This window comes from Tachysurus vachellii, chromosome 22 (assembly GCF_030014155.1).
Source record: "Tachysurus vachellii isolate PV-2020 chromosome 22, HZAU_Pvac_v1, whole genome shotgun sequence".
NCBI lineage: Eukaryota > Metazoa > Chordata > Actinopteri > Siluriformes > Bagridae > Tachysurus > Tachysurus vachellii.
Window position 1 is genome coordinate 1,985,001 of NC_083481.1, and position 15,000 is coordinate 2,000,000.

The window sequence follows — 15,000 nt, forward strand, 5'->3', positions numbered from 1 at the left end:
TTGATTGATTGATTGATTGTCTGATTGATTGGTTGATTTACTGATTGATTGATTGATTTATTGTCTGGTTGACTAATTGATTAATTGATTGATTGGTTGATTGATTGGTTGATTGACTGATTTATACATTTTATTTAACATTTCACAGTTGATTTAATTTGTAGTTACACTTTAAATACAGTCAATTTCCTTTTAGTTTTATAAATAAATAACAAACGCAAAAGATGCAAACGTGGTTGCTCAGTATACGTCTGTCTCTTTAAAAACGCAGGTGCATTGTGGGAAATCAATCGGTGAACCAATCAGAATGTCCGTTTTGTAGGTAAACAAAAAGAAAATGGACTTTATTGTTGTGATTTTCGGCACGAAATCCAGTTTACAGGCTTTTATTTAATATCTCTAATTAAAGCCGGTACAAATATGTCGTGTCACGTGAAACGTGACATTTCTGGCGTTTGTCTTTGTACGTTAAATTCAAATCGTTAACGTCCGTTAGCGTTGCCATGGCAACCCAAGGGCCGCTTTAAACAGGCTAATCTAGTTAGCAAGAGTTAGCGGTGACGCGAGATGTCAAAAATGTCGTCTTTTGGAGACTTGGATCGCTTGCGACGACAAAATAAGGAACTGTTGCAGAAATTAAAACATAAAACCGAGATTTTAGGGCATTTAGATTGTGCAGGAAAACAGTCGGGGTTTGTTTTAGCAAAAAGGAGCGCACGTGAACCGACAACTTTACAAGAGGCCAGTGAAAGTTTATTAAATGTCTCAGAGGATTTAATAAATCTGAGTGTTAGTGGAAACTGTGCAGAAAAGGCCAGAAGTGCTTTGTGTAAACAGATAAACATCACGAAAACTCCAAACCTGGCAGGTGAGAAACCGGAAACCGAATCATTTAAACATGAGCACTTCCTGTTTGTTATTATGCGTTTTATTCCAGTGAGTCCTAAAGCAGAGCGAAGACTGAGTTGTATAATCTAAACAGTATATATCTCAAATAATATATACATACAAAATTATTATAATAAACAAAAATTATAATTTACAAAAAATTCTAAATTATAATAAACAAAAAAATTTACAATTCAAATGAATGGCCTGGATATTTAGTGTTTACATCTGACCTGTTAGCCTGATGTGTGTGTGTGTGTCCTTTATATATATATGTGTGTGTGTGTGCGTGTGTGTGTGTGTGTGTGTGTGCGCGCGTGTGTATACGTGTGTATATATATAATTTTTTACTTGGTATGTACAGATGAGTGTGGACAACTGAGGTCCAGATCTCTTTTTCAAGAAAGACCTGTTCTATAAAAATCAAATGCAGACCCATCACATGCACATACACATTGTGTGTAATGCCTAGTAAGAGAAAAGGCAAATAAAACAGATACAAAACATTATTAATAAATATAATCTGGGAAGGTATAGAGAGAAAGTTCGAGTGTAAACATTAAAAAGGTGATATTTGAGACTTAATTGTGTTCAGTGAGAACAGGATGGTAGAATATTTGCAGGTTTTTCTGTTTGAGAGGTTATCATCAGGTTAACACGAGATGTAATCCTCATACCTCGGAACTGTACAGCTTTTAACGAGTATTTAAGAAGACAGGATATGATCTGGCGCAAATTATTTTAAAGCACACAATATTGAGTTTTGACCAATTCACTGGTAATAAAATGTAAGGTGCTGTGGTGATAAATCTTATGATTTGAGTCTTATTTGGGAATCATGAGCATATTTATAATATCCTGATAATCCTGCACAGGGAGAACACGGACGTCAGTGCAATATACGTTTTCTCACGAAGGACATAAACAGTCATGTTTATGTACAGAATGGCAGTTTTATTCTTGAGCATATGGACTGCTTTTTTAAATAACTGGACTGTACTCACGAATATATTAGTGCTAAATGGGCCTGCAGACAGTTCCATGGCTGCAAAAAAAAAGTCCTAACTCATTGTTTTTAGCTGCAAAAGACAGAAGGATGTAAATCTATAGGAATAGAAAGTAGGATGTCCAGTGTAATCATTAGCTGAGAGCAAACAGATAGTATAGAAAGAACTAAAGCTTCATTGAGCTTGTTGTAGAACATTAACCTTTCACAAGGACAGCTGTTTAAAAGAGTAACATTCATTTACAATAAAATTCAGCTGTACTCAGTGACCAAATTGTTAGGTATGTCTGCTCTCGGTCTGGAATTGTTTACTTTTTTGGGGTTTTTTTTTTTTAGAAACAGATACGTTTTCTTCCTGATCCAATTCCACCGACGTAATTCCCGACTTTTTGACGTCGACTGATGTTTTGAATAACTGCAGATGTGTGTGAAGTGCACTCGGATTCTCAGAGCTCTGAAATCTTTGTCCTAACAAAAGCAACGCTATAAGGAACACGTCGTTGAAGCAGGGTTAAATATCCAGATGTAACAACGGTGCTGTGGTCAGCGATCCTGCCCTGAATAAGTGAGCAAGAAAACACCGGTGTTGTGCCGGTGAAGGAAAATGATCAACAATGGGGTGTGTTAAGAAGCGCAAGTTACTGTTATGATTCATTTTGTTTTTCATTAACGCTGGCATTTTGGCATTTTATCTGTTGGTAGTTCCTTTTAATTGCGCAGCGTCCAATAAACAAGACAGTTCATCGTCTGTAATCACTTATGGTGCAGGGGCGGTTCTAGAGGCGGGGCCACAGGGGCCCCAGCCCCTGCTGAAATCTGATTGGCCCCTGATTGGCCCCCGTTCCATCAATCATCGCCGAGAAGAGCAACCGGAGAATTTTTCACAACGATCACAGATGCAATTCCACTCCCAAACAATTGGCGGCACTGAAGCGTTTGAAAAAGGAACGATGGCCGAAAAGTATTTGCACCGGACTGAATAAATTATTTTGTGTGCTTGAATGTACCCTGTACTTGGCCCCTGAATGTAACATGTGGCCCCTTAATGGCCCCTGTTACAGAAAACTCCTAGAACCACCACTGTTATGGTGTAGAGATAAAACTACGCTACAAGCAGCGTGTGTAAAGTTTTGGAAAACAGAAGGCCGTTTGCTAGTTTGATGTGTAAATGTTTATATTATTACCTCAAAAATAGTTCTAACACGGAACTTCCCTTGATTTGCTTGCTTGCGATGTGGTTCAGATTTGCATGGAGTTGCCCAGGCGTGTTGTACGATGTTCTAATCTCTTTATAACATTAGGGGAATAACATAGACGACGGTATGTAAATCCTTTCCTAATGTCAGGATTTATATCAGCTTTGTTCATTCAGTTCTCTTTACCTCGGAAATGACTTCAGGCTGTTTGACAGGTGAAATCTTCAATCAAGACCGAGGGAACAGTCGCCCACATGTTCAGGCTAATCCTACAGGAACGTCAGAGGACGTGTCGGTTTTCTCACAGGACAAGAGTCAAGTGAGTGGAGGTTTAATAAATGTGACGATGAGATCTTCCTTCCTGCACAGTTTTAATTCCAAAACTAATGCATACACTGTAAATCAAAAGAAACCCAGGTGGAAATATCACGAATATGAACAAATGTATATAATGTTCGTCATGATGAGAGAATTGTTTTTTACATCTTTGTTTTTTATTTTACATCCCTGGTTTGTGGACAAGAGGCAGAAAATCTAGTATCCACTCCATAAGTGATTTACTGACCCAACTACAGAAATGTATTTTTCTAAATGAAATAATAATTGCTAGATAATAGTTGCTTGTTTTATCCTCATTGTAAAATGCACATAAAACGGATACGAAAACGAACCCTACACATCCCACCACCTCGTCCAAATAAACCATTACTGCACGCCCCTTCATTTGCATATTAAACCCTGATTGGAGTTTACATGTTATGATGCAGGAACACTGACAATCGTCATGTCCATTTAAACACTCCGTACACTCCGCACTGTCAAATGTATAGTTTAGACTCATAACACACAAGACTAAATAATGGCAACAAATACTTAATGATAATCAAGATTGGGTTTGATATCAATTAATGCTTCCATTAACAAAAGAAGTGGCACCTAAACAGCAGGTTTAACCGATTGTCCTGTGTGGTGTTGCAGAGAGTCGTGGGCCGGGTCAGGTTTCCTTCTTCAGACGAAGAGCTGGAGACGGTGTCCGAGTCAGAGAGACGACGTGTGCAGCCTTTACTGGGATATGACTGGATAGCTGGTAAAATGGAGGGAAAGTCTTACGGTTTATTTTCCATCCGAGTTAAACCGGATGAACGATGGCTCATACAGTAACATTGCCAAATGCTGGAAATGTAACTGTGTGTGTGTGAATTTGTGTGTGTGTGTGTGTGTGAATGTGGTAAGAGCATTACTCGAGATATACATCAACCATCTATACGAATCTGTTGCTTACGGGTAATTACGACATCAAACTTCCATGTAACCTGACTGTAGAACTAAACAAGCTGAATTCAAAACTACGGCCATTACACGCTAACGACGAAGGTGTGAGGATGAGCCAGACATACACAGAAAATGTTCTGTATCTGACACACCAACACAGGATGTCCACACATCATCAGATGGAATTTACTGTTGTCTCACTTATGATTATTATTTCTGTTCCAATAATATTAAGAAGAAAAAGGAAAACACTCATGTAATCATCCATCTTCTTCTTTCTCTGGAAGTTAATACCAAAAAAAGTATAAGACAAAAAAAACTTAGAATCTGTTGTACATAAAAGGTGTTTTGCATAAACTGCCCCAGTAACTGCCCCGGTATCATTATTTAGAAGGTTTTGCAGTAAACTTTACTGGGAAATGTTTGTGAATCCATGCGCATGATGATTCAGACGTGTTCCAGGCAATGTGGGCGGAGTGTTCATCATTAACACCACCCTGATCTTTGTGTGTTTGTGTGCAGGCCTGCTGGATGCTGAGAGCTCCCTGACCGAGCGGTCTGAGCACTTCTTCAGCGAGCTGCGCAGCTTCCGCCAAGTTAATAAGGAAGAATGTGTCCACGGCACGTCATCATGGTCAGAAGAGAAACCGTGGGTTGCAACTTTTTTTTTTATTTTTTTTATTTTTTTTTGTGGTTTCATTTGTTATTTTAAGTCTTTAATCTGCATGACGACTGTGTGACTTGTCGAGGGCATGTGTTAGCGCGCGTGCGGGGTGATTTTAAGTTTTAATTCAGTTTCAGTTTACGCGAAAACTAACTTCATCAACCTTGGTGTCATATGGGGAACTAGAGCTTGTGATGGATTTTATGGAAAATTATTATTTCTTTCCACGCAATAAATAGCCAAGAGTTACTGGACACCTGACAGTCACACACTTACGTTGTTCTTTCCCAAACTGTTGCCACAGAAGTTAGAGAAAGAAACCTTGAGAGGAACCAGACTCAAAAGGGAACCTCATCCTCATTTGGGTGACACTGGAGGGTGTGATTATAAATACACAGTCCAACAATTGTGTATTGATTAGGAGGCTGTCGTCCTCATAGACCACATTTAATTAGCGTCTCCTCTTAGACTGTCCAAAATCTTCATGAAGTGGAAACTAACTGGAGCTGGTACATCTCTAGATGCCCAAGGATCCTCACACGGTCGGCCTCATCTCAACGAAGGTGAGATCTTCATGACACGGAGCACAACTGGGGCTGGAGAGAAGCAAGTGGAGAGCAATTAGCATCGCTGCTGTTCATAATATTAACCAGCACTAGATGATAATTCCTCTCCACTCACTTCTCTCTTTCTACCCATCCGGAGGCATCCAGAGATACCCAACCCAGTGTCACCCGAATGATGATGCGCAAGGCTACGGGATGCGTTGTGTGTATAAAAAAAAAAAAAAAAAAGCATCTCTCAATCACACATTTTTGACTTTTCTTTTCTATCAACATACTTGTGAATATTTATCGTGACATTCTGAGGTTTTTTTCTTCCCTCTAAGATTTTTGTGTTGCTAATTTGCTTGCTAATTGGTCCAATTTCTTTAGACATAAGTCACACATTCATTTCATTTATTTTCGAGGCCGTAGCAGGGAAAAGTCCACTGGGAGAATTCCCACAGTCATTTGAATCATTGTTTTCTGTTTGACTTTAACAGGGTTCGTGTTCCTGCTGACCTCTGGTCACCTTCTGCAGAAGACGGAGTGACTAAGCATGAGTGTGCCTCAGACGCTCACCAATGTGGGACCGTTTGTGTTGTCAAAACAGTCTTATGTACAGACATCATTCTCTTAAACCTGGTAATGACCCGGTCTTTGTATTTTCCAGGTACATTCTGCTACCGGATCAACAGCCGGCTTTTTGCGACTCCTCTGGACCCTCAGACCGCGTGTCCCGTCTGCAAGATGCCCAAAGAGAAACATCCACACACGGAGCGCGAGCCTGCGCTTATTAGGTGCCACAGTGATCAGAGAGATGTTGTGTTTCTTTCATGGAAACGAACACGGTTAACTTTAACCTTGTGTATGTGACAGGGTCAGCATTCCACGCTCAACGCTTCTGCCAGCGTATCGATACAAAGCTCACCGCCGCTGCAGCTTCGATCCATCAGACAGTCTTGGTTTGCCCTCTGTAAGATCTCACCTGATTGAGTGTTTGGCTTTTTTTTATATCGATATAAAAGCGCGATATGTTTTAATCCGTGATTAAGCTGTAGGTAGTGGGAAAGAGTAGATAAATGTTTTTTTCTTGCACAGCGTACTTGTTTTCTGAGCATCGATTTGGTTCCTCATGCAGCATTGTCTGTCTGGATGGACAAACATCTCAATGGGAGCAGGCTCCAAGATGAGCAGCCTAGATCTGAGGAGCTCTATGAAGATCAGGCCACATCCGGTAACAAAGCCTTCAGACCAGGATGAGAACCAGCTGGTGAGGACCACACTACAGATCCACACTTTTCTCCACCATTCACACATCCTTCCATCCATCTGTCCGGTCTTTCCAGCATCCACTTATCCATCTATCTGACCACTATCCACTCATCCATCCATCCATCTGTCCTCCATACGCTCATCTATACATATGTGCAGCTTTACTACACATTCTCCATGTCCATGTCTGTATTGACCTGACCGTGTCATAATAACAGGTAAACTGGTGGAAGTTCCTTTATAAACAGCTTTAAGTCAAAACAAATGAATTACAAACGTAGATTAATCTGTCTATAAAATCAGTATGAAACTTGTTTGTGCAAGTTTTGTAACCAGGAATCTGAAGAAAAAAAAAACCCAACATATTATTGTGACATTAGTACAGAGTAGATGTTCGCAGGTCAGTTCTTTTTAGCCTCTTCTTTTTATTTAGAGTTGAGTTTTTAATGTGTAATTAAACACAAGAACACTGTACATTCACCCGGATGCCGTCTCCACCACGTAGGCGCGTAATTCCTGATGTGATATCATGGCTTGATATCATAGATTGTGGAATTTCTGGACTAGTTCACTCTGCTGTCCTCTTCCTCCTGTACACATAAATAATCACTTAGCTGTTGTTAGCTTGCTCATCTGCATACTGAAGGGTAATTCCAGTGTTATCAGTGTGACATTTTAACTCTCATCGATCGAATACAGTACGCAAAGCCGGACATGTGACCGGTCGGGAAGACTGAAGAACACGATCACGATGGATACGTTTACTAAAAAAAGAAAAAGGTTACAGTACATAAGTCAAGTCAAGACTCGTAAGTCAATTTTATTGTCATTTCAAACCGTATATACAGTAGCTGACGCAGTACATAGTGAAACGAGACGTTTCTCCAGGACCCTGGGGCTACATAGAACAAAAACACAACTACAGAAAACAACACAGAGCTCAGGACTGAAAGTAAGTAGTCCTAGACTCTCTGTGCAACCTAGTGCAAACGGTGCAAGTCAAAAGAAAGCGCAAACAAACAAACAGTACAAGACAATACACAAAAGCAGTGCCGACAGGAGAACATGCTGTATGTTCTACGGTACGTGTGCAAAAATACTGGAATGAAGACTTAATACAAGAGCAGCCGTTATATGAGGTATTGTAATGAGTTGACTGCATGTGCAAAGAGCAAAACCACCGTGCAAAAACAGCATGTGATTAGTTCGATACGGTGGAGACACCTAATAAACTCAGAGTTGAAGCTCTGTACTGAGGAAAGGAGTAAAAGTCTTCTAAGCTGTTGTGTACGACTTACTGTATCAAACTCTACCAGAAACTTTCCTCGCTGCTATCGATTCACAACAGATCACAACAGATACTGAATTCAAAGGTTCACACACTTTTTTTCTAGTCACAGATCTGTAACGCCGGATCACTTTTTTTTTTTTTGCAGTAATTTAAATGTTTAGAAAATCCGACGACGTTTCGGTTCAGATTTATGCAGAAGTATAGGAATTTCTAAAGGGTTCATTTCAAGCGACACTGTATGTGTGTGTGTGTGTGTGTGTGTGTGTGTGTGTGTGTGTGTGTGTGTGTATACACACACACAATATCTCACAGAAGTGATTACACCCCTCTCATGTTTGTAAATATTTTATTATATCTTTTCATGTGACAACACCAACATGTCCCTACAAAATAACTCAACACACAGCCATTAATGTCTAAACCGCTGGCCAAAAAAGTGAGTACACCCCTAAGTGAAAATGTCCAAAATTGGGCCCAAAGTGTCAATATTTCCTCTTCTGTGAGATACTCTGTGAGTGTGTGTGAGTGTGTGTGTGTGTGTGTGTGTGTGTGTGTGTGTGTGTGTGTGTGTATATATATATGTGTATATATATATATATATATATATATATATATGTGTATGTATGTGTATATTACTTTTAAAGGTCGGACAGGTTCATAATATGGAATATATATCGAAGAAAAACGTAAAATTAACAAGTTAAATACTTTGTTCCGTGCTTTGACATTTGTTTGAAACTCCTTCCTCGGTAAGGTTGACATTTGCATGGAATTGCTCTGTACTGTTTCCACAGAACTCGTGTCGGATCCTGTCAGGTCCTGTCATATAAGTATAGGGCATACAGTATGATGATCATATGACATTGTGGGAGGAAAATGACATTGAATTAAGGACTAAATTACTTGGAGTTATGTTTATTATAGTAAAGTTATGAAGAATCACTGTTACCATAAGCGATAGATTATGTTCCTGTAACAAACTGCATGGCTTTTACTTCTCTTTATTACAGTAATTTCCAAACTATTATCATTTTTACTTATTAAAGAACTTTTAATCCATTTATAGTTACATGTTGTCAAACGTCCACGAAACAAGCAGCAGCTATAATCAGTCGTTTCCCCGTTTAACGTCTCTGTCATTTAGTTTAACGTCTCTGTCAGTTAGTTTAATGTCTCTGTCAGTTAGTTTAACGTCTCTGTCAGTTAGTTTAATGTCTCTGTCAGTTAGTTTAATGTCTCTGTCATTTAGTTTAATGTCTCTGTCATTTAGTTTAACGTCTCTGTCAGTTAGTTTAATGTCTCTGTCAGTTAGTTTAACGTCTCTGTCAGTTAGTTTAACGTCTATGTCATTTAGTTTAATGTCTCTGTCAGTTAGTTTAACGTCTCTGTCATTTAGTTTAATGTCTCTGTCAGTTTAACGTCTCTGTCAGTTAGTTTAACGTCTCTGTCATTTAGTTTAATGTCTCTGTCAGTTAGTTTAACATCTCTTTCATTTAGTTTAACGTCTCTGTCAGTTAGTTTAACGTCTCTTTCATTTAGTTTAACGTCTCTGTCATTTAGTTTAACGTCTCTTTCATTTAGTTTAACGTCTCTGTCAGTTAGTTTAATGTCTCTTTCAGTTAGTTTAATGTCTCTGTCAGTTTAACGTCTCTGTCAGTTAGTTTAACGTCTCTGTCATTTAGTTTAATGTCTCTGTCAGTTTAACGTCTCTGTCAGTTAGTTTAACGTCTCTTTCAGTTAGTTTAACGTCTCTTTCATTTAGTTTAACGTCTCTGTCAGTTAGTTTAACGTCTCTTTCATTTAGTTTAACGTCTCTGTCAGTTAGTTTAACGTCTCTCAGTTACTTTAATGTCTCTTTCAGTCAGTTTAACGTCTCTGTCAGTTAGTTTAACGTCTCTGTCAGTTACTTTAATGTCTCTTTCAGTTAGTTTAACGTCTCTGTCATTTAGTTTAACGTCTCTTTCATTTAGTTTAACGTCTCTGTCAGTTAGTTTAATGTCTCTTTCATTTAGTTTAACGTCTCTTTCATTTAGTTTAACGTCTCTGTCAGTTAGTTTAATGTCTCTTTCATTTAGTTTAACGTCTCTTTCATTTAGTTTAACGTCTCTTTCATTTAGTTTAACGTCTCTGTCAGTTAGTTTAACGTCTCTTTCATTTAGTTTAACGTCTCTGTCAGTTAGTTTAACGTCTCTCAGTTACTTTAATGTCTCTTTCAGTTAGTTTAACGTCTCTGTCAGTTAGTTTAACGTCTCTGTCAGTTAGTTTAACGTCTCTTTCAGTTAGTTTAACGTCTCTTTCAGTTAGTTTAACGTCTCTGTCATTTAGTTTAACGTCTCTTTCATTTAGTTTAACGTCTCTGTCAGTTAGTTTAATGTCTCTTTCATTTAGTTTAACGTCTCTTTCATTTAGTTTAACGTCTCTGTCAGTTAGTTTAACGTCTCTTTCATTTAGTTTAACGTCTCTGTCAGTTAGTTTAACGTCTCTTTCATTTAGTTTAACGTCTCTTTCATTTAGTTTAACGTCTCTGTCAGTTAGTTTAACGTCTCTTTCATTTAGTTTAACGTCTCTGTCAGTTAGTTTAATGTCTCTTTCAGTTAGTTTAAGACTTAAAAATACCTCCAGAAAGCACGAAATGTAAAAACCGCTCTGTCCTAAAGCTGTTACAAAGCGAATACTCCTAAACATGTCTTTACCGTAAACGAGTCCCTGCGATTGAGCCGTTACCATAGAAACGATAATGTAGTAGAACGAGCGTGTCGATATGAACCTGTTTGAAGCTTGTGTGAGAAAATGCCAATTATTAACTCAGTTTTTCCTTTTCCGCTCTTTATATGTGTGTAGCTGTAAGCTGTGTCGCTGTTTTTTTTCACTCCAACACTATGACATTTAAATGCTGAGAGTTCCTGAAGTGTCGGAACAGTAGACTTTTTTTTTTATATCATGTTTGAAAATGTTTGTCTTTGACCTTTTTTAAGTGCTCTTTAGATCGTTATCTTTCTTCTGTTTTGGAGATCAGAGCTGTGTTTTATTTTTGTTACCCATGTTACACCGTGGTTTTTAGGATCTTTCCGGGTCCAGGGCGGCAGGATGCCAGCGCGCGGATCAGCTCCAGGACGTTTCTCGCCTGGCGCGGTATCAGTTCCAGCACAGCACGGCGACGAGGACTAAACCATTTCACTGATTCTGTAAACGAACGCTACTTTGTGTACACGCTCTCCCTCAGAATAACGTATGACGGACGTCACTTTGTTTTGTCTTCATAATCATACAGCCTGCGTATTACAACACGTTATTACCATAAACTACGTCTGCATCTTAAATATCCTTTTCTCTGGTTTTAGGATTCAGATCGTCTGACTGCACAAAATCATCAAGCTGTAAAGAAATATGCAAAAATGTACATTTACACCAATTCCATTTTTTATTTGATTACAGAAAACAAACTTTTTAGCTGATCGTAGTTACTTTTAACATTTTGGTAACACGTTGGTTAGCAGCTATAAACAGTCGTTCTCTCACTAAGCTCTCTCTCTCTGTCTCTATCGCTCTGTCTCTCTCTCTCTGTCTCTATCGCTCTGTCTCTCTCTCTCTGTCTCTATCGCTCTGTCTCTATCGCTCTGTCTCTATCGCTCTGTCTCTCTCTCTCTGTCTCTCTCGCTCTGTCTCTATCGCTCTGTCTCTATCGCTCTGTCTCTCGCTCTGTCTCTCTCTCTGTCTCTATCGCTCTGTCTCTCTCCCTCTGTCTCTATCGCTCTGTCTCTCTCTCTCTGTCTCTATCCCTCTGTCTCTATCTCTCTGTCTCTTTTTCTATCCCTCTGTCTCTCTTGCTCTGTCTCTATCCCTCTGTCTCTATCTCTCTATCTCTCTGTCTCTATCCCTCTGTCTCTCTTGCTCTGTCTCTATCCCTCTGTCTCTATCTCTCTGTCTCTTTTTCTATCCCTCTGTCTCTCTCGCTCTGTCTCTCTCTCTCTCTCTCTCTCTCTCTCTCTCTCTCTCTCTCTCTCTCTCTCTCTCTCTCTCTCTCTCACACACTCACACACACACACACACACACACACACACACTCACCCACTCACTCACTCTCATAGTGTCAAAGATTCAGAAATATTTGTTCCAGACTATCAGAAGGCACTGGATACTGGAGACCACTGATATGAATGTTTTCTTTGTTGAGTTTATTAGTACTCACTGCTCGTGACGTTATTCCACCACACATGTCCCTGTGCTGTGAGTGATTACTGTGGGAAGTCTAAGATATTACAAAGAGTGCAATAATGATTAAATGAATACTGTCATGGCTGCTGTTTATAAGGAATCACAGTATCAGGGTATTTTTTAAACCACATTGCTTACACTTATGATCTCATCGTCTCATTCTGATCTCATAAAGGTTATTATTCTTACTTATTATTATTAATAAAAATGATCGTATTATTCTCTAACATCAACTGATGTTCTTATGAAAAAAGATATAATCAAGTCTTTTATCTTTGTTATGTTTAAACAGGGGGACAAAAAGCTAGCTGATAAAAAAAGGTTCATGAGAAGGGAGGCTCCCGTCAAACGTTATGGGTTTTAATAATAAACTCTGTTATACAGCAGGTTTCTGGTATGACTGGAACGAGATCCAGCAGCGTTGGGGGTTTTAAACACAATCGGTGGTAACTTTTTTAATGGTCATCTTGTAGTTGTACAGTCATTCTACTCAGAGTGAGATTCTGACAGCAGCACCGATGTCAGCTGTGTTCATCTTGCTTTATAGAAACTAGTAACTTCGCTTGTGCCTCACGCATGACAAAAAAGTAGAAATGGTGTGAAGATTAGCCAGAATGATATCGCATAAATGAAAAGTTTCTCTTCCGTTGTATCTCAGAGAGATTGCTAGAAGGTTCTAAGAATACTTCTGTTTTGTGGGTTAGAACAAATTTTAGAACAATACATTGGATTGTATTACTGTTTATTTGGGATGTTGTTTTGTTTGTTTGTTTGTTTGTTTTTTGTTGTTGCAAAATGTCAAATTTGTTGTAAAAATGTTTGCATTCTGCTGTAAGCACAAGGTAGGATTTTTGTTGCTACACTTAGTCTGTAGTCTGATGGTAATGTGAATGCAGTGTACCTTCATAAAAATTAAGGACATGGGGTCCAGGATTTTTTATTTTTTATTCATTACATTCAAAAGCCGTTATTTGTTACCGAGTTTCAGAAATATTTATCTGTTTGACAGGGCAAATGAATTCAGGTTTAATCCACAGCTTAACAACCGTGAAACACTTTGGGTTATAAATAATGCAAATGATCCAAAATGCAGCTGCACGGCTTGTTTTCAACCTGCCAAAGTTCTCCACACCACCTCAGTGCTGCGATCCCTCCACTGGCTTCCTGTAGCTGCACGTATCAGATACAAAACACTGATGCTGGCCTACAAAGCCAAAAATGGACCATCTCCCTCTTACCTCAAAGCCCTCATCACTCCTCACACTGCACCCCACACCCTCAGATCTACCAGCACTGCTCGACTGGTCCCACCGTCTCTCAGGGTAAGAGGCAAGTAAACTACAAGACTCTTCTCTGTACTGTAAGGTGGTGGAACGAACTTCCCCTAGAGGTCCGGACAGCTGAGTCACTGGATATTTAAAAGCGGCGGTTGAAGACCTACTTATTCGGGAAACACTTCAACTAGCACTTCTTTCCTTATCTTTTGCATTTAAAACAAACAAACAAACAAACAAAAAAACACCTTTGACACTTTTTCATTGTAACTTTGAACCAATGTTTTAAACTCATGGTATCTTAAGTATGTAACCTAGTGATCCAGCATTAATGTATTCAATGCTAGAGATTTAAGCACTTATGTACGTCGCTCTGGATAAGGGCGTCTGTCACATGCTGTAAATGTAAATGTAAATAATGTCCTCTTGAATTTTTTGTCGGTAGAATGTTCAGTATGTTACTGTACACATTGGAATAATACTGGAGTAAGAAATAACGCTAGTACTGATCATACGATGAACATTATCCCGTTCTTATAACTTTGGGGAAGTCGTGGCCTAATGGTTAGAGAGTCTCGTAACCCTAAGGTTGTGGGTTCGAGTCTCTGGCCGGCCACGACTGAGGTGCCCCCCCCCACAATTGCTCCCAGGGTGCCTCAGCATTAGAAATGTCACTTTCTAATGAGATCTGGTACATAATAAGGATATAAATAAGATTCAAAGTACCTAATGGGACCTGAGGGACTTCTCTTGCATTCTTCTCTCCTGAGTTTTAATAAGATTAGTAATCGTCAGAACAAAGGTACACTACCTGCACTAAAATACGTCCAGGTAAAGTAGACATACTGAAGGTGCAATAAGTGTTCGCTACACAGCAGGGTAACACAGCAGTTTTTAATAAGGTCCTACTGGCAGTGTGAGTCAAATAGGATATTGACGATTTGAACTGACTTGTGCTGCTGAGGGTAACGAGGCGGTGGAGGCATATCCCTTGTTTTCTGAGACCCTCTCTTTCGAAATGGGTCTTGGCATCTCAAAAGGAGTAAATATTTAATGTATTATGAATGTTTAATGTAGAGAGGAGTGTGTTGTATGGCATGTAGGTTTAGCTCAGTGTTTATACAGAAGTGCTGAGATAACAGACATGAGACAGTATTAGAGTGTATGTGAGTTAATGGGAGAGTTTTAGTGTATTAGAGAGGATGAGAAAGTGTGAGTGACAGGGGACAGGGACAGATTAAGGAACAGTAAGGGACATGCAATGCTTAAGTGTGGATTTATAGCAAATGTTCTTTTACTTCAGTGCTGTAAAGTCTAAGAACAAGAGGCTGAGATAAAAAAAAGCTTGACGAGCTTGACGTGGTTAAACGTTAACAC

At 39.1% G+C, this 15,000-nt stretch overlaps 1 protein-coding gene across 1 annotated transcript in view; it reads left to right on the top strand.

The window, feature by feature from the left end:
- The first annotated feature begins 338 nt into the window (after window positions 1–338).
- The window catches only part of LOC132838254 (uncharacterized), a 30,284-nt gene continuing 15,622 nt past the window's right edge, over window positions 339–15,000 (top strand). Inside the window, exons 1-8 of the mRNA XM_060858496.1 lie at window positions 339–868; window positions 3,306–3,409; window positions 4,069–4,177; window positions 4,885–5,011; window positions 6,072–6,154; window positions 6,242–6,368; window positions 6,448–6,544; window positions 6,710–6,841. Of these exons, the coding sequence (XP_060714479.1) occupies window positions 568–868; window positions 3,306–3,409; window positions 4,069–4,177; window positions 4,885–5,011; window positions 6,072–6,154; window positions 6,242–6,368; window positions 6,448–6,544; window positions 6,710–6,841 (1,080 nt within the window). The 5' untranslated portion in view covers window positions 339–567. The remainder of the gene's footprint in view (window positions 869–3,305; window positions 3,410–4,068; window positions 4,178–4,884; window positions 5,012–6,071; window positions 6,155–6,241; window positions 6,369–6,447; window positions 6,545–6,709; window positions 6,842–15,000) is intronic.